The 18,676-nt window shown below is 41.3% G+C and overlaps 2 protein-coding genes across 5 annotated transcripts; one reads left to right on the top strand and one right to left on the bottom strand.

Annotated features, from left to right (window-relative positions):
* Window positions 1–5,271: 5,271 nt before the first annotated feature.
* zic4 (zic family member 4) lies at window positions 5,272–12,468 on the bottom strand. 3 transcript variants are annotated; one of them, XM_044176635.1, is made up of 3 exons: window positions 10,749–12,468; window positions 8,802–9,434; window positions 5,272–6,567 (listed from the first exon to the last, which is right to left on the bottom strand). In XM_044176635.1, the coding sequence occupies exons 1-3, from the start codon at window positions 10,822–10,824 to the stop codon at window positions 6,128–6,130; spliced, it is 1,149 nt and encodes a 382-aa protein (XP_044032570.1). In that variant the 5' UTR covers window positions 10,825–12,468; the 3' UTR covers window positions 5,272–6,127. The 3 variants fall into 3 exon arrangements, with proteins under 3 accessions (XP_044032570.1, XP_044032569.1, XP_044032568.1); XM_044176634.1 differs by lacking the exon at window positions 10,749–12,468 and adding an exon at window positions 9,543–10,710; XM_044176633.1 differs by lacking the exon at window positions 10,749–12,468 and having other exon boundaries at window positions 8,802–10,709.
* Window positions 12,469–13,857: 1,389 nt separating this feature from the next.
* On the top strand, window positions 13,858–17,305 carry zic1 (zic family member 1 (odd-paired homolog, Drosophila)). Of its 2 annotated transcripts, none has more exons than XM_044176636.1 (3): window positions 13,858–15,136; window positions 15,603–15,766; window positions 16,203–17,305. In XM_044176636.1, exons 1-3 carry the CDS (start codon window positions 14,176–14,178, stop codon window positions 16,401–16,403), a joined length of 1,326 nt encoding a protein of 441 aa, XP_044032571.1. In that variant the 5' UTR covers window positions 13,858–14,175; the 3' UTR covers window positions 16,404–17,305. The 2 variants fall into 2 exon arrangements, with proteins under 2 accessions (XP_044032571.1, XP_044032573.1); XM_044176638.1 differs by having other exon boundaries at window positions 13,860–15,136; window positions 16,206–17,305.
* Window positions 17,306–18,676: the final 1,371 nt, after the last annotated feature.

Below are 18,676 nucleotides of genomic sequence, written 5' to 3'. Positions count from 1 at the left end.
TAGGATAATTTTACACTCAACAGACTTGCTCCAAAAATTCTCTAAATGCGTATAAAACAAATACCACGCTACTTTTGAAAAGAAATAATATCTTTTATGTGTTTTTGTAAAGATTTTTGTGCAGTGTAGTGCTGCTGGATTGCTAGCAGAAAATTTTATTTATTTAAAAAAAAAATCTCACTAACATTTAACGCTTTTATACAGGCTACTGGCATTATAGATGGAGGCCATTTATATCCCATGGCGTGCCCACCTACAGCAGGTGATCCCGGTGTCGCAACGTGTCAGCGGTGGCCTGACATAAGTATAATAATAGTTAATAGAGCGTGGGAGAGAGAATGGTATTAAACCTAACAAAGATGTGTCAAAAGCAAAAGTCTATGTCTTCATTAGCTTGATCTCCAAGGACCGTCGAACATTTCATTAGTTTGTAATTTATGAATGTTTGACAAATATTAAAGAGTATGTAAATATGAGAGGCATAATGTCTTTCCTGCGGGAGATGGCGAAATGACCCAAAGTCTTCGATAATGCTAGACTGATCACGTGCATTATGTTTCTTCTCAAACTGTGCATTTGCTTGTCTATTTGGAACATATTTCCCATCTGACGTGTGAAATAGTGCAGATAAAGCAATGATTCATAATGTTGGCGGCATTTGCATCCCTTAATACTCTGTGTTATTTTGATATATGATGATATACTGTCTCTTTTATCGAGTGTATAAACGCACTTTTGCCATTATGGCTTTGGCTAAATCAGTAGGAGGGTTTTTTGTCCTAAAACGGTCCATTTCCTTGTTTGTGAACCACTTCCAGAGCAGGAAAATCGTTATTTCATTTTTATCTCAACTTCTTAAGCCACATACATGGAGTCGCTTAGTTCAGTGCTGAAACATAAAGGCCTCTGGAACTTTAACATTTCTGTCTTTAGTAGATTTTAATATTTTTGTTGAATTTCCGTCGACACCCTAACACACCTGTTCGCCACTACTGCTGCCTGCTTTTGTCAGATATTAGTGTCACCAAACGCTCTCACAGATCCCACAGAGGTCAGCAGAAGATGATAAATTCAAGTTATGATAAATGATTGTACGTCAGATCGACTTAATCGCCAAAGGGCAAGTCCTCAAATTCAGAATCATTTATTCTGCGTGATGCATGGCCCACTTTTAAGAATCTGAAGTTTGAGTAGCCTAAACGAGCTTTTTTTTTTTTTTTAATATTTGCATTCATATTTGATTTTGAAATCTTAAATATTTTTCTTTAGTTTGTTGTTATGTGAAATAATGAGATTTATTATTATTTTAAAAAGATGACTAATTTGGGCCTGTCAGAGCTCTGCAGAAATGAGCAGGAAGAAATCCAGGAAGAAATCTAGTGCGCCTTCAGATTACTGTTTATACTGTGCTGCTGCAAAAAGAATTGCACGTTTTTAATTCTCCATATTTTTCTCCCTCTTCATGTGCACATGCACGCATAATGTCTGAATAGACTCCCGACAATATTTAGATCTATATGTTTTCTCAAGTTGCAGCAACAAGTTCTTCTGCATATGTGAAATGACTTGCATTAATGAAAGAAGTGATCATGGCTCTTGCTAACTAGATAAGTCTTCAGTTCAGACTGCGAGATCAAATGAGAGAAGGAGATGTCAGATCAAAAGAGACCAAATAAGCGGGTCGCTGATTCATTCATGCAGCTGCATGGAGACCAAGGCCAACAGGCGTATCATACACTGAAAGGGAGCTGCTATTCAGAGTGCAGGTGTGAGGTATGTGGCACATTCTGCCATATAATGTGGAGGTTGTTAGAAATCCGTGTTCGGGCCTATAGGCTACTAGGGGGCTGATTCGCATTGGAGGGAGGCCGCTCATCTATGAAAGTAAAATAAATTCGTTTCCTGAAATCTGTGGATGACGGTAATCCTAAAACCTGGGGAGTTGGGTGGAGGTGGAGGAGGTGGTGGTGGTGGTGGTGGTGGCGGCGGGGGGTGGGGGGTCTATAAGATCTTATTGGCACAGATTCTCTCTTTTTCCCCCAGCTTCTCCGGATAGTGACTTATGTGAGGTTTGCCTGCTATATACAAAAGCTACCGCAGGGGTGTAGCCTTAACTCTGCTTGCTCACCTTTTTATATGCGGAATACAGTTAATTTAGCTTTAAAGGTTGTCATAAATCTTTATGACGGAAGCTCGTGGTAGCCTATACATCACAGCCACGTGATCTTGTAAATCCCCCCCCGGAAACTGACCTTGTGGTGTTATCAGAATAAAATATTTAATATTCATGACAAGCTTTATGGCTGTAGTTAACTTGTGGGTGTGCATAGTTTGCCTTTTGACCTCACCTCTGCACACTCTATCAAAGACTAAGAAATAAAGTGTAATGCTCCTTTACGAAGGAAAACAGAATAATCCTATAATAATATTTAGATGGGGGAATAAATAATAAAACTACAAAATATATATATATATTTATAAATATATATATTTAATACATCTACAATCTATTTTATTAATGTATTGACTATAATAAACAGTAAAATCAATAAATCTTTTTCTTCGACCAGTGTTCCCAGAATGCCAGCTCTATTATAACAACTCTGTCCTGCTTTTCCGGTCTGTTTCTGGTGGGTCTATTGCACCTGTCTTCTCTGTCTCTCTCTTTATTTTCCATGCCAATTTCGGCCACTTCATTCCTGATAATTATGACCTGGTTGGTGCTGGAGGTGCTGATGGTGGTGTTGGAGCGTGGGGTGGGCGTGGAGGAAAAGGGTTGGGGGGTGATGAGGGGTGGTGTGGAGGGGGTGAGAGAGGCTTTTACTTCTAGACTGCTAATCCCCCTATTAAAGGGGTTTTGTTCAATAATGCCGGACAGTTTCCGGAAGTAGGATTACCGCCTCCATTATTTTACAAAGAAATGATATTTCACACTCAAATGAGCCTTAGGATGCAGCAGTGGTGGTGAGAGGGTCTTGTGAGACATGAAATGGATTCATTTTCTTTTTTGTTGCAAAATCTCCCCCTTCTTCTTCTTCTTTTTTTTAAACACCATCTATCCTATTATTAATGTGAATATGTATTTCCGGTGAAACTGCAATGCCGCCATCAGTTTCCTGTTTTGTTTCTTGGAGTGGACTGTTGCAACTCAAGTGGAGTCTCTCTCTTTCTCTCTCTCTCACACAAGCGCGCACTTCCCCGCCACGCACGCACACACACACACACACCTGTTCTTGATTCTTGACCCCATCGCTGATATCAGATCAGAGGTTGTCACTCAGCTGAAGGTGGGAAGCCCCGATGAGCGAACCCAACGGGATCAGTTGTTAAAGAGCCTCTCTTACAGTTCTGACTGCCTGTGGCACCCAGTGTCTGCACGCCGGGAATTTAACTTTCACAATAAAAGCAAACAGTCGTCATATTTCATCTCTGCTGTGGTGCGAGCACGCCAGTTCACTCAACACTCAAACTCTTTGGATCCACTTTGCTACCAGACCATCTCAGCCTACTTGCACCAGCTTCATTTCTGACTGAAGACAGGATGTTTATATTTGGTCAAAATCATAAATTATTAGGTCACTGAACTATCGCAGAGCAGACGTGCGCAGTCCTACAGCACTGGTGCAAGATTTTATTTATTTTTTCTTTGTGTCTTCTAAATGAATTCAGGGCCATTTCTCTTTGATCTCTGCCTGCCAGTAAAGATCAAATTCAGAAATACACAGAGAGTTTGCAATACCTCACTGACACACGGTCCTCGTGTTTTAACTCCCTCGCCTCTTCTTCTAAAGAAACAACCCTTTAAATGTTGCCTATCCTTCACTTTCAGCGCTGAATGGAAAATGTTTTTACGCGACTCAGTTAGTTCTTGTCCATTTTGACGACTGGAACTAAAAGCTTTAGACGGCCCAATAGAGAGCAGCCCAATAGAGAGGAGCCCAACAAATCGGTGACAAAAGGCTTTCCGTGTCATCAACGTCGTTCAGACGACCTAGAAGAATCCCTCTGATATCAACTTCCACTTCAAAGACTACCACTTTCAATTGAGATCCAACTACTTGTGTTTTTTCTTTCCTTCCTTTGTTTTTTCCCCCTCTACTGGTGCCAAAAGAGGCATCATCATCATCATCATCTTCTTCTTCTATTTGGTTGTTTTACCTCTTCCACAGAGCAAACTGTCATGCACTTAACCAAACCCTATAAACGTATCAGAGAGTTGTCGCTGTGTTGTTTCCACCCACTTCTGCCTCAGTCAGGGCCGGAGCAAAATCCCCCCCTCAGCCAAAAGTTTTCCCAGCACAACAGAGCTCTTCAGGTTTTTGGTTAGCTGCACGTTTTCACTCCTCTTCAAGCTCATTTGACACGTTTCATTTTATTTTATTTTATAGGCCTACTATTGAAAAAATATTATCTGCAAATGTTCAAAGCTGAAATAATTCATTTGCACGTCTATGAACATGTGCACTTTTCAGTATATGCAGCCAAGCTCTTATGGTTTTACATATTTCATGTACAGAGCCTAAAATATGATTATGGTTAAATGTATCCATTGAGCAGTTCGGCCCTCTTGCAATGCAAGTCTATTATGGTACGGGACAACTGCGTTTTAGCGGCTTCTCCTTTGATTGTCGTAAAGTAGCCCTGGAGCAAAAGAATATATTTTTCTTCTTTATACTGCCCTCGTCTGCAATATAAAGGACATAGATTACCGTTTCCTACCCCATGGGAAGCAAATATTACATTCTTTAGAGCGGGCTTTTGAGTCCACGGACTTGGCCCCATATCATTTGAGTTTGACTTGGCCATTGCTATAGAAATCTTAATTCACCATGAGGATTCACCGTCGTGAAAAAAAATGGCTCTTTGTACAAAGTGCTCTTTGAAGTCTGGATCAGAATATTGTAGCCCTTCATCAAACTCTACCCACGTCTGCATTAAACCACAGCTCAGCTGAGAAAGTAAGACTTAACACAAGTGGAGCACAATTTAAGTCGCCCCCTGTTACCGAGAAAATAAAATCTTTAAATGTCATGTAAAAGACCTTTCATTACATTTTGTTTCTTTGAATTTTAGCAGTTTTATCTGAATCTTAAAAGTAGACGTGGGTATTATTATTACTGGAGCTTGCCTACAAGCTGTGTGTAAAGGAAGCAACAGTTTCTTTTTTAATGGAAATATTTTTTTAAAGACATTTTAAAAAAAGACAAACATGTTGCACATATTCCCCAGAAAAGTGCTGTAAACTCCACATAAACCCGAATGGCTCAGCAGTTTTCGCTTTAGTCATACAAGATTTATTCAAAATACTCACAAATTACAAGGCAGTTCGGTACGAATTTTGAGTGCCGCTCGATTTCAGATATTCAAAAAGAAAAAAAAATATTGACGACAATGATACAAAAGCACAAAATGCCCACTTTGATAAAACATTTATAATTTCACGGTCTTATATCAAATACTGCAGACTTATGAAACAGTTCGATTGTTGACCCTCAATGGCACAAATGGGGGAAAAAAATGCTGTAAACAGAAAATGTTTGTACAAATAACTGCAGTAATCAGTAAGAAACTGCTTTAAGACAGAACCTTACAAAAACTATCAACATCAACACATCGAAACTTACAAAATTTACAAATGTACATTTTTGACCCAATTGAAACATGCACTTTGGTTCGATAATACAAAATCCTTCAAGATCAGATTGAAAAATAAATAAAAACATGTTGAAGTCAAAACTCGAATTTACAAAATAATTTCACACCAACATGCCTAGCCTACAATAATGTACCACATAGTCTAACGGATTTACACGACTCTCTCCACAAGTGGACCAGTGGGCCGTCAGGGCGTACAGGCACTGAGCCAACCATTTTGAATCGCTGAGGTTTGAAAATATATTCTTTTATTGTGCCTGGAAATTAGCACGTCTTTAAGGTTTGCACATTTTCCTTCCAATGTGGTTAAAACGCGTCTCTTGGCTCTGGGTGTATGTTTGGTGGCTCATCCAAGGGAGGGGGGAGACCAGAGGGGCCTCACAGGCATATAGGCACCAAAGCCAAACCATTTTTAACAGTTAAGCTTTTTGAAAATGTGTTCTGTCTGGCACCGTGTTTGAGTCCAATTCGGTTAAAACGCGTCCCTGGGTTCTGGGTTTCTGTATGGTGGCTCGTCTGTGGGGTCGGGCGTGGAGGGCCCGCTGGGTGGTGTTTGGGCGCCGCTGGCACCTGAACTGTGGCACACGTACCATTCACTTAAATTCGCGGGCTGGGAGGATCCCACCGGCTCCGACAGCACCGAGGAGCCTCCTGGCTCCCGGCCCAAGTCTGAGGAGGGGGAGACGAGGGACGGGGTGGATGACTCGTAGCCTGAACTGGGCGGGGGGGACTTGCAGTGCACCTTCATGTGTTTCCTCAGGGAGCTGGGGTGTGTGTAGGACTTATCGCAGCCTCTCACTTTGCAGTTGTAGGGCTTATCGCTGGTGTGGACGTGGGAGTGCTTTTTCCGGTCACTGCTGTTGGCGAAGCGTCTGTCGCAGCCGTCAAACTCACATTTGAAGGGCTTCTCACCTGTTAACAGTGATGGTGACACAACAGAATATAAATCAATAAAGTAAAGATTTAAAAACGTGATATTTGATGTTCACTGTAAAAGGCATCATGTTAATTATTTATCTATTTATTTATTTTATGAGACCATATCCTCCCAATTTCTAGCAGCTTGATAGCACTTGAGACAAATCTCTAATGTTTGAGCACACTAACACTGTGTGTAACCCCACTTTATGGGCATGCATGGGCTTAAAATAAACTAAGCAACAAGTATCCAAGTATCTGTGACCAAAAAATAAAATAATTTAATTTAAAAAATTTAAAAAGCTGGTACAATTACAGCCACTTTGATTATTTTTAGTACATTTTTCAAATGTCATATATATATATATATATACACATATACATACATACACACATATACATACACACACACGCACACATTTTTTTTTGTATTTACAGTAAACACACTTTTTCCCTACTTGCACTTCAAAAAGTTTGCCTATTTGGACAGACCTGCCATGAGTCTCAGTCTGGTGTAAACAGGAGGGCTGAACCCCTACTGTCCTGGGTCTATACCTGGCGTCTTCATGCATCAAGGCATACGTCAAAACAGACAAGCTATGAGCACAGACATAGCAGGCCTAAAACCAACTGAAAATAATGACAAATGAAAGTATCGCCCCAGCTAAGCTTCACCTACTGTGTGCTAACGCAGCCTGTCTGCTGTTTGAAATCCTGCAAATGGTTATGGACTGGGTCTAATTTTGCGTCTTAACAACAAGTATTTCTACCTGATTATGACAAGGCAAAAAAAAAAGACAATCTGAATAAATTACAGGGGAATCATCCACTGCTGATTTTTCTCCTCCGATTAAAGCTTTTGAGAATATGTAATTGCCTCTGTCTAATTACACTTGCGGGTTGAATATCAATTTGACCTTCAGCTGTTGGGTTGAGAGAGCCAATCAAGGATATTAGTGTAGTACAAGAAACCGTCGAGGAACAGACCCCAGGGGCAGCCCCAGTCATAACCACACTTTCGGATAGGTTTTAAACATGATACCAAAGACCAGGCCCCTTGGGAGTCAACACACAGAAATAATTTAACAGATTTGTACTTAGGTAATGTGAGCAAATTATATGAATAATACATAGGGTGCAGAAATGGAGCAGGGGGGAGTGCCATGCAGCCACCGAAAGAAAGGAATGTAATCATTGTATTAATTTCCAAGTCTGACTCGACATTTTGAGGCCTTTTTCCCCCCTCACTAGCTCCACAGCATGTCACTGGGTCACAGAGGCAAGCAGCCATATTGTATCATTATATGCTTTTAAAAGTTAAATCAGAACTGCTTCGAGCTGCATTGTACACACGTCAGGCATTACAGACGCAGTCAGCTCTACCAACCTGTTGGTGAATTATTTTAACCGCCTGAACTTGTCAACTTGTTGCTTTGGCTAAATGCTATCAAGAGCTGATCATTCCAAAAGCATGCTCATTATTTCCCCATGTCATACATGTCATATCACTCCGGTGGAACATAAAGTTAATACAGCTTCAAATACTCTTAATACATGTAAAATTACATTACTCCCATCTTTGTAGCTTTAAATGTAATAATGCAATGAATCCAACCAATTATTATTATTATTATTATTAGGCTATTGTTAGTTATTATTATTAATATTATTATTATTGGTTGAAATAAAAGGACATGCATAAAACAGCTAACACAGCAACAAGTGGCCTAAAACAAAAGAAAAATAAAAGCATCATCACCCCATCATCATATCAGTTACACTGAATGCAAAGATGCACCTTTCCAACTTTGCTGCCAGTCATGTCTGGCATGCACTAAACTACATGGACAAGACCTGACGTGGGCCTCAGTCTTTGTGCTGTGGTGTAAACAAGAGGTTGAACCGTCACACGCCTGAGTGAGCTGTACCATAATCCCCAAGCTCAACCTTTGCAAAACTTGCGAGTACTGATGCAACTCATAACAAACAGGTGGCCAGTAGCTGTTGCTGCTGAGATTGATTAATTGCCATGGCTCATTAGAGTTTATTTTAAGTGTATAAAATTAAAGAAAATAAAATTAAACAAAAATAAAAAAAAACAACCTGAAACTGTACTATACAACGCTACATTTGAATTTCAACATGCGACTTGATCATTTTATTTGACATATTATAGTGCATTTCCAACATTTCTACAACATTTCCTTTATGAATATGTAGCTACTGACCTGTGTGCGTCCTTTTGTGGATCTTAAGATTCTCGGATCTTGCAAACACTTTCCCACATCCAGGGAATGGGCATGGAAATGGTTTCTCCCCGGTGTGCACTCGAATGTGATTTACAAGTTTGTACTTGGCTTTAAAGGGTTTGCCTTCCCTCGGACACTCTTCCCAAAAACATATATGGTTCGCCTGCTCTGGTCCTCCAACGTGCTCCACCGTCACATGCGTTACGAGTTCGTGCATGGTGCTGTAAGTTTTGGAGCAAAGTTTCTTCGGCGAGAGCTCTGGCTCCAGCCACTTGCAAATCAGCTCTTGCTTTATCGGCTGCCTCATGTAGCGGAAAAAGGCACCGGCTCCGTGGTGGTGGTGGTGGTGGTGGTGAGCGTTAAGATTCATGTTCAGATTCAGACCACCGTAGCCATGCAAAGGCGAGGCGGAGAACGGATCAGCCCTGGAGCTTGCCACTTGACTCAAGTGATCAGACCTCACATACATTTCTCCAGGTAGTCCTAACCTTATTTGTCCATTCAACGCTTGGCCACCCGGTGATCCGCTAGAAGGTTGGTCGTGATGGAGTCCGGAGAAGAGGGTATGGTTCCCAGCGTCAGGGTGATGACCATAGTGTCCGGGATAGCTACCTGTTGTTGAGACAAACATTCCGTGGTGAGAGGCTGAACCAGCAGTCTGGTCAGTCAGTACTGGCATGGCTTGAGCTGTCAGATCTCTCCGGATGAGGAAATCCCTACCTGCGGATAAAGCCTGGGCCGTGTGAGACATAGAATAGGGGACCGATGTCGCCTGAACCGGGCCAAAAGCTCCCGTTTGACTGGAGACCACTTCACTGTGGCCTGCCATATGATGATTGTGGTGGTGGTGATGGTGGTGGGGATAATGATGGGCTGGGCTGATTTTGAGGGCCGCGGAGTGCCCCATGTGTTCTGGCCCGAATGGACTCGGCCCCAGGCGGGGTTCCGCAGTAATCTCCCCAGGGTGCGAGTGAGCCATTGAGTGTGGATGGCTGCTGAACCCCGGGAAGCCTGTCACGCTCTGAGGGGTATGGTGGTGATGATGGTGATGGTGGTGAGCCCCTGCCAAGTCAACTAATCTCAGCGCCGTGTTCCGTTTGGAAAACGTAGGGTCCATCACGGGGCTTCCCAATGCATCCACGCTCATTACTTCCTAATTTTAGAATAACTTGACAGCAGGCAAAATAATAATGATGATGACAAATATATTTTAATCGCAATGAAAAATAAAGAAAAAAGACTTTATAAAGTTAAGTCTATCTGCAGACTACATGGAATCCCATTCGGTTGAGAGGCAGCAGCAGGACGCTTTGATACTGAATAGAGATTCATGGTAGGCGCTGCAGCCCGTGGAGCTAAACAATCACCCTGCGCTCTAATTGGTCAGAGCTCAGTGATTGACGTCACCAGTGACAGTTTCCAACGTGAAGAAAAATGTCTTAGTGACAGCAAGCAGCCAGCGCGCATGCGCAGTGCCTCTGGCAACGCTTGAGAAAAATAGTTGTTATGCAAAGGTTATTGTACAATAAAACTCCTAAAAAGTTGATCCAGATATACAGTCGTCTTTCTTTTGTCGCAGCGAACAAAGGCTGCGCGGCGGTGAAATAGCAATTTCCCCACTTTGATTATACAATTACAGACTGCCTCGCAAGAGTATGCATATTGTCACTATAAAAGTTGTAAGGATCATAAATAATGCAGTGATATCTTCATTTTGCCCTGCAACGTATGAAGGACAACTTTACGCACAAATTACGCACAACTTTACGCACGTAAAAGATCGGCGTCAGCGGAGAAAAACTTGTCAACTTAACCAAAGGAAAACTCCACGTGGGAGTTTAAAATAGTCCGGAGTACATACCATTAATACGCGCTTTGATAAATACCCATATTTACATATCCAGTCGTTTGCCCTTCAGCGCTTACCACAGTGTTGACTCCGTGCTCTGCTTGGTGGGATCCGTGTGTGTAGTAAGTGTGAATAAGGGCGAGCTGCGGCCATTGTTCCGAGGGGGGAAAAAAATGTAATGGACGGGACCTGTTGTTATGATCCGGGGTAATTTTGCTTTAGACCCAGGACGGCAGCAGCTGAGGGTCACAGGAGGTGGTGCCGTTGCAGACTTAAGTTCAAAATAAAACGTGTGTGTACTGTAAGTATCGGTTACTACGATATTATCCTACAAACTATAGTTATTGATCTTGATTATTTTCTGCTTTTTGTTTGAATGCTTAAAAGAAAGATATGGATCATAACAACATGTCGTATAAATTATCTACCACTCACTGTTGATTATTTTTCCCATGGACTTTGTCTTTTTAAACCATCAGCCGACGAACAGGACTATTTTAAAAATCCAATGTGTAGTCATTAAAATGTTACTGTACACGGATTATAGTGTTCAGCCGGGAGGGCATTTTTTTTGTCTCTGTAACAAACATGACATTTTTACTAATTTACTTGAATATCACAACTACGTGATTTAAAATATATTTTTTTGTCTTGCCCTAGTAATACTCTTGTAATTAAGTTATTACGTTAACAGTTATGACTTCATTGTTTTAAGTTTTTTTGAGTTGTATCTTGTGTATTGCAACCAAAATTGTGTTACCGAACGCTTAAGATTCTTGGAGGGGGGGTTGGACTGAACGCTTTCTTTGTAGTTGCAGACAAAAATAAATTACTGCTTGAAAGTGACCTTAAATATGGTAACACATAGTACTGATCACTTTGATTTTAAATATGAAATGTGTATGCGTTATTTGACTTCTACGATGATCATAATTTGTGAAGGTTGTAAAACTACAAACCTAAATTTATTGTCAGAGGCGCTCGTCAGTATCTGAACCTCCTCACACTTTATTTATTTTCGTTGATAAGCAAATCAACTGGACATAATATAAACTTGTGTTTTTGGATGACTGACTGTGTCGTTTTCAGAAATTAACAAAGTAATTAGCTGAGCATGCTGAATAAAAGGACACTCGCTCACTTGGATAATATTTTTATATGACAAAAATTATTTTAAAACTATATTCCTCTTGGTTATTTCTCTGAATTGACTTGTCAAAATTGTTGCTGACAGCGTCATATCCAGCACGTTAGAAATTGAGTCAATATTTTGAGACATGACGGATCCAAAAGATGTTTATTAAATGGCCTTTGCGCATGGGGTTCATGAGGCTCACAGCTGTAGCCTTCAGAGGCACCACAGCACCAGCGTAATGCAAAACTTTGAAGTGCTATTTCTGGTCCAAGTTGTGCCTGCAGTCACTCTTGGAGACTAGTGAACAGTGCAGTTAGAGTTATAAGATCCACAACCCCCCCAAAAAAGCTGAACATTGCAGAGAGGTCCCACAAAACGCTGCTTTTATATAGCTATAGTTGCTTTCACTGTAAATCCTAAATAGCTCCTGGTAGCCATTTTAAAATTTACAGTATGACTCCAGCACATTAGGATCATGACACTAAACGGTTATTTGCCTTTTAATTAGGACGCATCGTTTACGCATAAAAGTTAAATATGTTAGAATAATTTTGAGGCACTTAAGTGGCATAGAAACTTTAAATGCACTTGCAACAGCAATTCCAACAACTATCTTCTTGGCACACAATTTCCAATTTAGCCTCACGTGTTGCAAGTCTGAGTATATGACCACCAGTCTTGTTTTCAGTGATATGCCATTCTTACCGTTTTCCACCTGTTGAAAGGTCGCTCCAAATTTTGCATAGCAGAGTTTAGTGGGCTACCTAAAACGTCGGATCAAGTTGTAGGTCTACTTGTTAAGTTGAGAACAACAAAACTTCCCCTCTTTCCTTGGTCTCCCAAGACTGACTTGGAGAATGCTTTGTAGAAACTAGCCTAGTAGCCAAGAAGATATTTTAATGGTTCGCATGGCACGTCCGTGCATGTGGCTTTGAACTCTAGCAGCCGGAGGTTCCTGCAGAGAGCGCCGCAAATCCCACTTCATAACTTCGACAACCCACAACGTTTTGCACACAGGCTATGCATTACTGGCCTGCACAAAATGAGTAAGTTGCACAAGTACAGCCAAACCGTGATGGACACATTAGGCATACTAGTGGATCCAAGTTAAATACTGGCCTATATATTCAAGGTAACCTTTATGAACGTGGGGTGCTGGTGAGCATGATGATGTGGAAATCTAAAGCACAGATGTTGCACTAACGTGAGCTCCAGTGGACGCGGAAACATAACTACAAAACGCACACAGTGCGCACAAGAGTCAGACAACAAAACGTTATGGGGATCCCCTTCGAGGTGAAACAGATAAGTTGATAATAACAGACCTTTAAAGAGAGTGATGACAGTGGGCAGACTTTATATCAAACCCCACCTCAGGGTTTCCCACGGGGTTTCCCAAGAAAAGACGTAAAACATGTTTCTGCATACCTGTACCTGACACCCGTAATGAGGGTCCACCTATGAATATTATAAGGTTTGTTTGGCATCCTGTCAGTCCATCCTAGTTGCAATAAATTAAATCAGTGTCATAATTTATTCTTCTGGCCTTGTCTTTGTTTATCTATCAAGCACGTGTCAGCTCCATACTTTTAATCATTCATTAGATCAGATTAGATACACATATAGACAGACAGATAATGTCTGAGTGCTTCATTGCACAAAAACGTTACCAGTTTACACCACCATAGGGTTTGCTTTGTAATCTAATGTCCACATGTTAACAAAGACAATCTGACACATTTGGTTTATAAACTGTTAATGCAGTATGTGGCTGCAAAACGTGCTTTGACTTTCTACAAGGCCAGTTGTCTTGTCTTTTTCAACTTTTGCTTAGCTGTTATTCAGATTTTAACCAAATTCACAGTCAGCAATCTCACAATATCTGGGATTGATGATGCAAAGAGGCCAATAGAAGTGTGGGCCCTGCACCGAGGATTGTTGTTTGGTGAGTGGATGTTATTGGGGGGAAAGGGGATCCGCCAATGAGCGCGCAGCTCCGGAGCCACATGACTACCCCCCTCCTCTCCCATTCATCAGGGCTGGACTGTGTTGTCTTTTCAATTCATTTATCTGCAGGAATGATTGCGACTATCAGTCTAGAGCTCACCGCCTGACTGAGGAGGTGAAAGTTGCGCCACAGGAAGATAAACCGCAAAAGACAATATTGCATGTATACATGATTTTGCGTGTGCATCGGATGAGCGGTATAGGGGAATTCCTCGCGTCTTAAAAAGTAAACAGAAAATCGTTGGATTTGAGAGTTTGCTCAGTCGAGTGAGGTCCAATAGATAGAGAGAGGGGGAGGAAGAATATCTGTGCGTGATTTTTTGATTTCTGCTCTCAGTCGTCTCGGCGAGTCTAGACTGAAGATGCTCTTGGACGCAGGACCGCAGTATCCCACCATAGGAGTCACTACTTTCGGCTCCTCACGGCATCACTCAACAGGCGAAGTCACAGAGAGAGAAGTGGCGTTGGGGATAAATCCGTTCGCGGATGGGATGGGCGCCTTCAAAATAAACCACAGCTCCCACGATATTGGCTCCGGACAAACGGCGTTTTCCTCCCAGGCGCCCGGCTACGCAGCAGCCGCCCTGGGACATCATCACCACCCGACCCACGTTGGCTCTTACTCCACGGCGGCTTTCAACTCCACCAGGGACTTTCTCTTCAGAAATCGGGGTTTCGGGGACGCCACCGGGGCGCAGCACAGTTTGTTCGCCTCCGGAAGTTTCGCAGGGCCACATGGACACTCAGATGCAGCGGGGCACCTGCTCTTCCCAGGGCTCCACGAGCAAGCGGCGAGCCATGCGTCTTCCAACGTGGTCAACAGCCAGATGCGGCTGGGCTTCTCGGGGGACATGTACGGACGTGCCGACCAGTACGGCCACGTTACAAGCCCGCGGTCCGACCACTATGCTTCGACCCAGCTGCACGGCTATGGCCCCATGAACATGAATATGGCCGCACACCACGGAGCAGGGGCCTTCTTTCGATACATGAGGCAGCCGATCAAACAAGAGCTCATCTGCAAGTGGGTCGAGCCGGAGCAGCTGACGAATCCCAAAAAGGCGTGCAACAAAACTTTTAGCACGATGCACGAGCTTGTGACCCATCTGACGGTGGAGCATGTGGGGGGACCGGAGCAGACCAACCACATCTGCTTCTGGGAGGAATGCGCCAGAGAAGGAAAGCCATTCAAAGCCAAATACAAACTTGTAAATCATATCAGAGTACACACCGGAGAAAAGCCCTTTCCGTGTCCGTTCCCCGGCTGTGGCAAAGTATTTGCTCGATCGGAAAATCTAAAAATTCACAAAAGGACTCACACCGGTAAGATTCACACAGATTGACCGCTTTTTACTGCCAAATCCATGCTGACAATATCCCATCCAAAATATGCATGCGATCCGGGTTATTATTTATTAGGCAGCTGGAGTCTCTTCACTGGCATGTGATTCAGTGCAGTTGTCAACAGAAAATATTTCATATGTTTAAAATAAGTCTTGTTATTTCATTTCATGTTAAGTGTTATTTGTGATACGTATTTAAATGTAATGAAATGAATACATTCATGAGCCTAAGTGGATTAAGTCAAATTAATTTGCAGTCTATAAGTAGACTGACATAGAGTTGTCTGTGTCAATTTTAAAAAGTAAAAAAAGGCTGCCTTTTTATTCTTCACCTTTTTAAAGTTGGTCTGTTTTAACACGTTAAAATATCTTGAAAGAAAATAATGTATAATATGAAATTTTGAAATCCAGTGTTAAACATCGTGTTTCCTGTTTTCTTTATTTAGGTGAGAAGCCTTTTAAGTGTGAGTTTGAAGGCTGCGACAGGCGATTTGCAAACAGCAGTGACCGCAAGAAACACATGCACGTCCACACGTCGGACAAGCCCTATCTCTGCAAAATGTGCGACAAGTCATACACACACCCCAGCTCCCTCCGAAAACACATGAAGGTAAAACCCGATGGCTGTCAGTGTTCACTTGTCTCAACAAAATGATAACATGTTAGAAATATAATGTTTTTTGTAGTTTGTCTAGACTGTAAATGAGAATAAAAATATGTATATTGGGTAATATTATGAGAAGAGGTCACAGCTTTTAGTCCACTTTTTTTTTTTTTTACAGAAATAGAGAAACGTAGCCTAAATTAATTTGCCTTGACACTTTCTTTCTTTCTTTTCTTTCAACCGACAAATCAGATTAGGATCTTAATGAGAATAATGTTTTGGGTATGCTTTGTTTAAGGATTTTGCAGACGTTCAAAAACAGTCAAATTAGGAGTTTTAATTTGTTTGGATTCATTTCTTATGTCACGTATTTGCACAAAAACAAACCCAGGGCAAACAGCATATACAGGATGCTTTTTAAAAACGTTTTTTCTCATTGTTGAAGGTCCACGAAACCACCAATCCAGGACCGCAGCCATCTCCAGCGGCCAGTTCAGGGTACGAGTCCTCCACACCTCCCACCATAGTATCACCGTCCACAGAGAACCAGAGCAGCAGCTCCATATCACCAGCAGCCTCAGCAGTACACCACACAACCAGCCACAGCACGCTGTCGTCAAATTTCAATGAATGGTACGTGTAAATATTTTTGAAAAAAGAAAGAGGAAAAAGACTGCAGAATTAAAAAAAACTGCTTGGAATCAAAGACTTTATAAAGTCAGCCAGTGAAACATGGACTGAGAAAACACGGGAGGCCCGACCGATCACTTAAAGGCTGTCTTAATGTCAATGAAACAGAATGCATGGACAAAACGGAGGCAAGGACAAGCCACCGAGTTAAACTTTTTCCCCCTCAATATTTCTTTGAGTCTTTATTTTTACCGAGAGACTGCTCAAGAGATCTCAAAAAGCATGCTATCTGCGGGTAGAGGCCTGAATTTTTGTACATAAGGATTTCACCAAGTTGGAAAAAAATGTAATATTTTATTTTGTAAATAGTTCTATCACAGTTTAAGGGAATTTGTGAAAATGTGGTCCCTAGATATATGGAAAAATGAGATGGTTTTAAGAATATTGCGATGAATAGACTTCATTGAAAAGAATGTTATAGTTGTGAACCAAATGTGAATTATTCAGTATTACTACAGTCTACACGTCGACCTAACCGACTCTTAGTATTAATGTGCTTTTGTAGCCTATTCAGTGCAACATTTTCGTCCAAGGTCCAGTTTGAGTAGCACAGTATCATTGTTGTTATTTAATGTCATGTCGATAAATCGTGTAGTGAAAGCCTGAAATTCCGTGTCAATCTGTTTATGTACGTGATAAATATAAAATCTCTGTCAATTGCTTTGTCTGAAAGGAAGTATTATTACATGTAAGTAGCTCAATTTTCCATATTTATCCGCATGTAAAGGACCGGTAACATGTTAGAAATGATCGGTATTTATGGAGAAATGCGCTCGTATGTAAGATTTAGTTTACAAAAAAAATGTTTGGATACATTTCGTACTATATTAAAGGATTAAAAAATACAAGAATGCAGTGCGTTGGAGGTTATTGGTTTCATTGATGTTTGAGGTTGATCTCAACGTGGGTGCTGTGTGAAACTAATGGGTTCGTTTTATACAGGCAGCATTAGAAATAGAATAATTAGCTGCAGACTTTTTTCAGCATAATAATGCATTTAGTTTGCTTTCGATGGAAGAATTATTGCATGTATAGTTGCACACATAATTATTTTAACTCTTTACTGTGTGTGTGTGTGCATGCTTTTGCAACTGTGTGTGTGTGTGTGTGTGTGTGTGTGTGTGTCAGAGGCAACAGCTCATTTAAAGCTAAAGGTTATGTTTTAAACGCACTGTCACAACTTCCCTGACAGTCAATAATAAGTAAATTCACTCCCCCGTCTGCATCTTCTGTTTATCCAAAATTAACATCCAACACTTTGCCCTCCAGTAATGTGCAAATTAAATCGATTAATCACGGCGGTTGTTCCTTAGTGTAAACCTTAATACTTTGCGCAACTTAATTGTTCGGAAATCTAATTTTCAAATCTAATTTCTTTTCTTTTCTGCGTTAGTCGGATTTCATAGATTTAGGGAGAGCTGAGGAGTCAGTGTGGCCCCTCATTGTTCCTGGCTGCAGCTTGCTTGACCGCCCCATTAGGCAGAGATCACATCAGCAGCCGCCAGTGATCATGGTTAACACTGCCAGTGTGCACGGAGCCACGATCTGTCAGTCTGCAGCTCTGTCAGAACTGCTGCACACACCGAAAAGAACCAAATAGCAATTTTAATCTTAAGAAGAATCTACACACAGCAGCACAGGAGGTGTGTGTGTGTGTGTGTGCGCGCGCGCGCGCGCTTCCCGTTTGTATCAGCCAAAATAAAAACATCCACGACTCCCACTATCTTAGATGATTTGTTGAAATGTATTGAAATGTATTCATATTTTCTTTTCACGGACTATTAAATTTGGAGATAAATGAAGGATGGTAATAAAATGACTTTTTCGACTCTATTTAACACTATCTATCTAGGTTCCAGTGCTGATGCTTCACTGGTGCAGTCTATAGAAAAGACGCTCTCCACGCCGTGTGAATTCGTTTGAGAAAGTCACTTTGCAGCTTTATAGAAAAATGTTCGCATGTAACTGGAAATATAAATAGTTTAAAGTGGATGTGTTAAAACTCTCTGATTGGCGGGATATTCCACACGTGTGCCATATTTAAATATAAAGCTGATGCCAGATTGACAAATGCAGAGATACAAGCTAAAACCAGTTTATTCATCATTTGAATTTGAGAAAACCCTTTAAATGTAAAATTCTGTTTTAGAGTCCAGACTAATAATGATGGAAAAATACTTTCCTGGAATATTTTTGCAGTTTTGTTTGGATTGATGGTTATTTGCC

This window comes from Siniperca chuatsi, linkage group LG19 (assembly GCF_020085105.1).
Source record: "Siniperca chuatsi isolate FFG_IHB_CAS linkage group LG19, ASM2008510v1, whole genome shotgun sequence".
Classification (NCBI taxonomy): Eukaryota; Metazoa; Chordata; class Actinopteri; order Centrarchiformes; family Sinipercidae; genus Siniperca; species Siniperca chuatsi.
Note: the sequence above shows the minus strand (reverse complement) of the source record. Positions and strands in the feature narration are given on the sequence as shown.

Excerpts from the sequence above, each read along its gene's own strand:
- zic4 (XM_044176633.1), bottom strand. The coding sequence starts at position 9,969 with ATGAGCGTGGATGCATTGGGAAGCCCCGTGATGGACCCTACGTTTTCC. Across the intron at positions 6,568-8,801 it reads CCACAAAAGGACGCACACAG|GTGAGAAGCCCTTCAAATGT; the intron begins GTCAGTAGCTAC and ends CACTGTTAACAG.
- zic1 (XM_044176636.1), top strand. The coding sequence starts at position 14,176 with ATGCTCTTGGACGCAGGACCGCAGTATCCCACCATAGGAGTCACTACT. Across the intron at positions 15,137-15,602 it reads TCACAAAAGGACTCACACCG|GTGAGAAGCCTTTTAAGTGT; the intron begins GTAAGATTCACA and ends TTCTTTATTTAG. Across the intron at positions 15,767-16,202 it reads CCCTCCGAAAACACATGAAG|AAGGTCCACGAAACCACCAA; the intron begins GTAAAACCCGAT and ends TTCTCATTGTTG.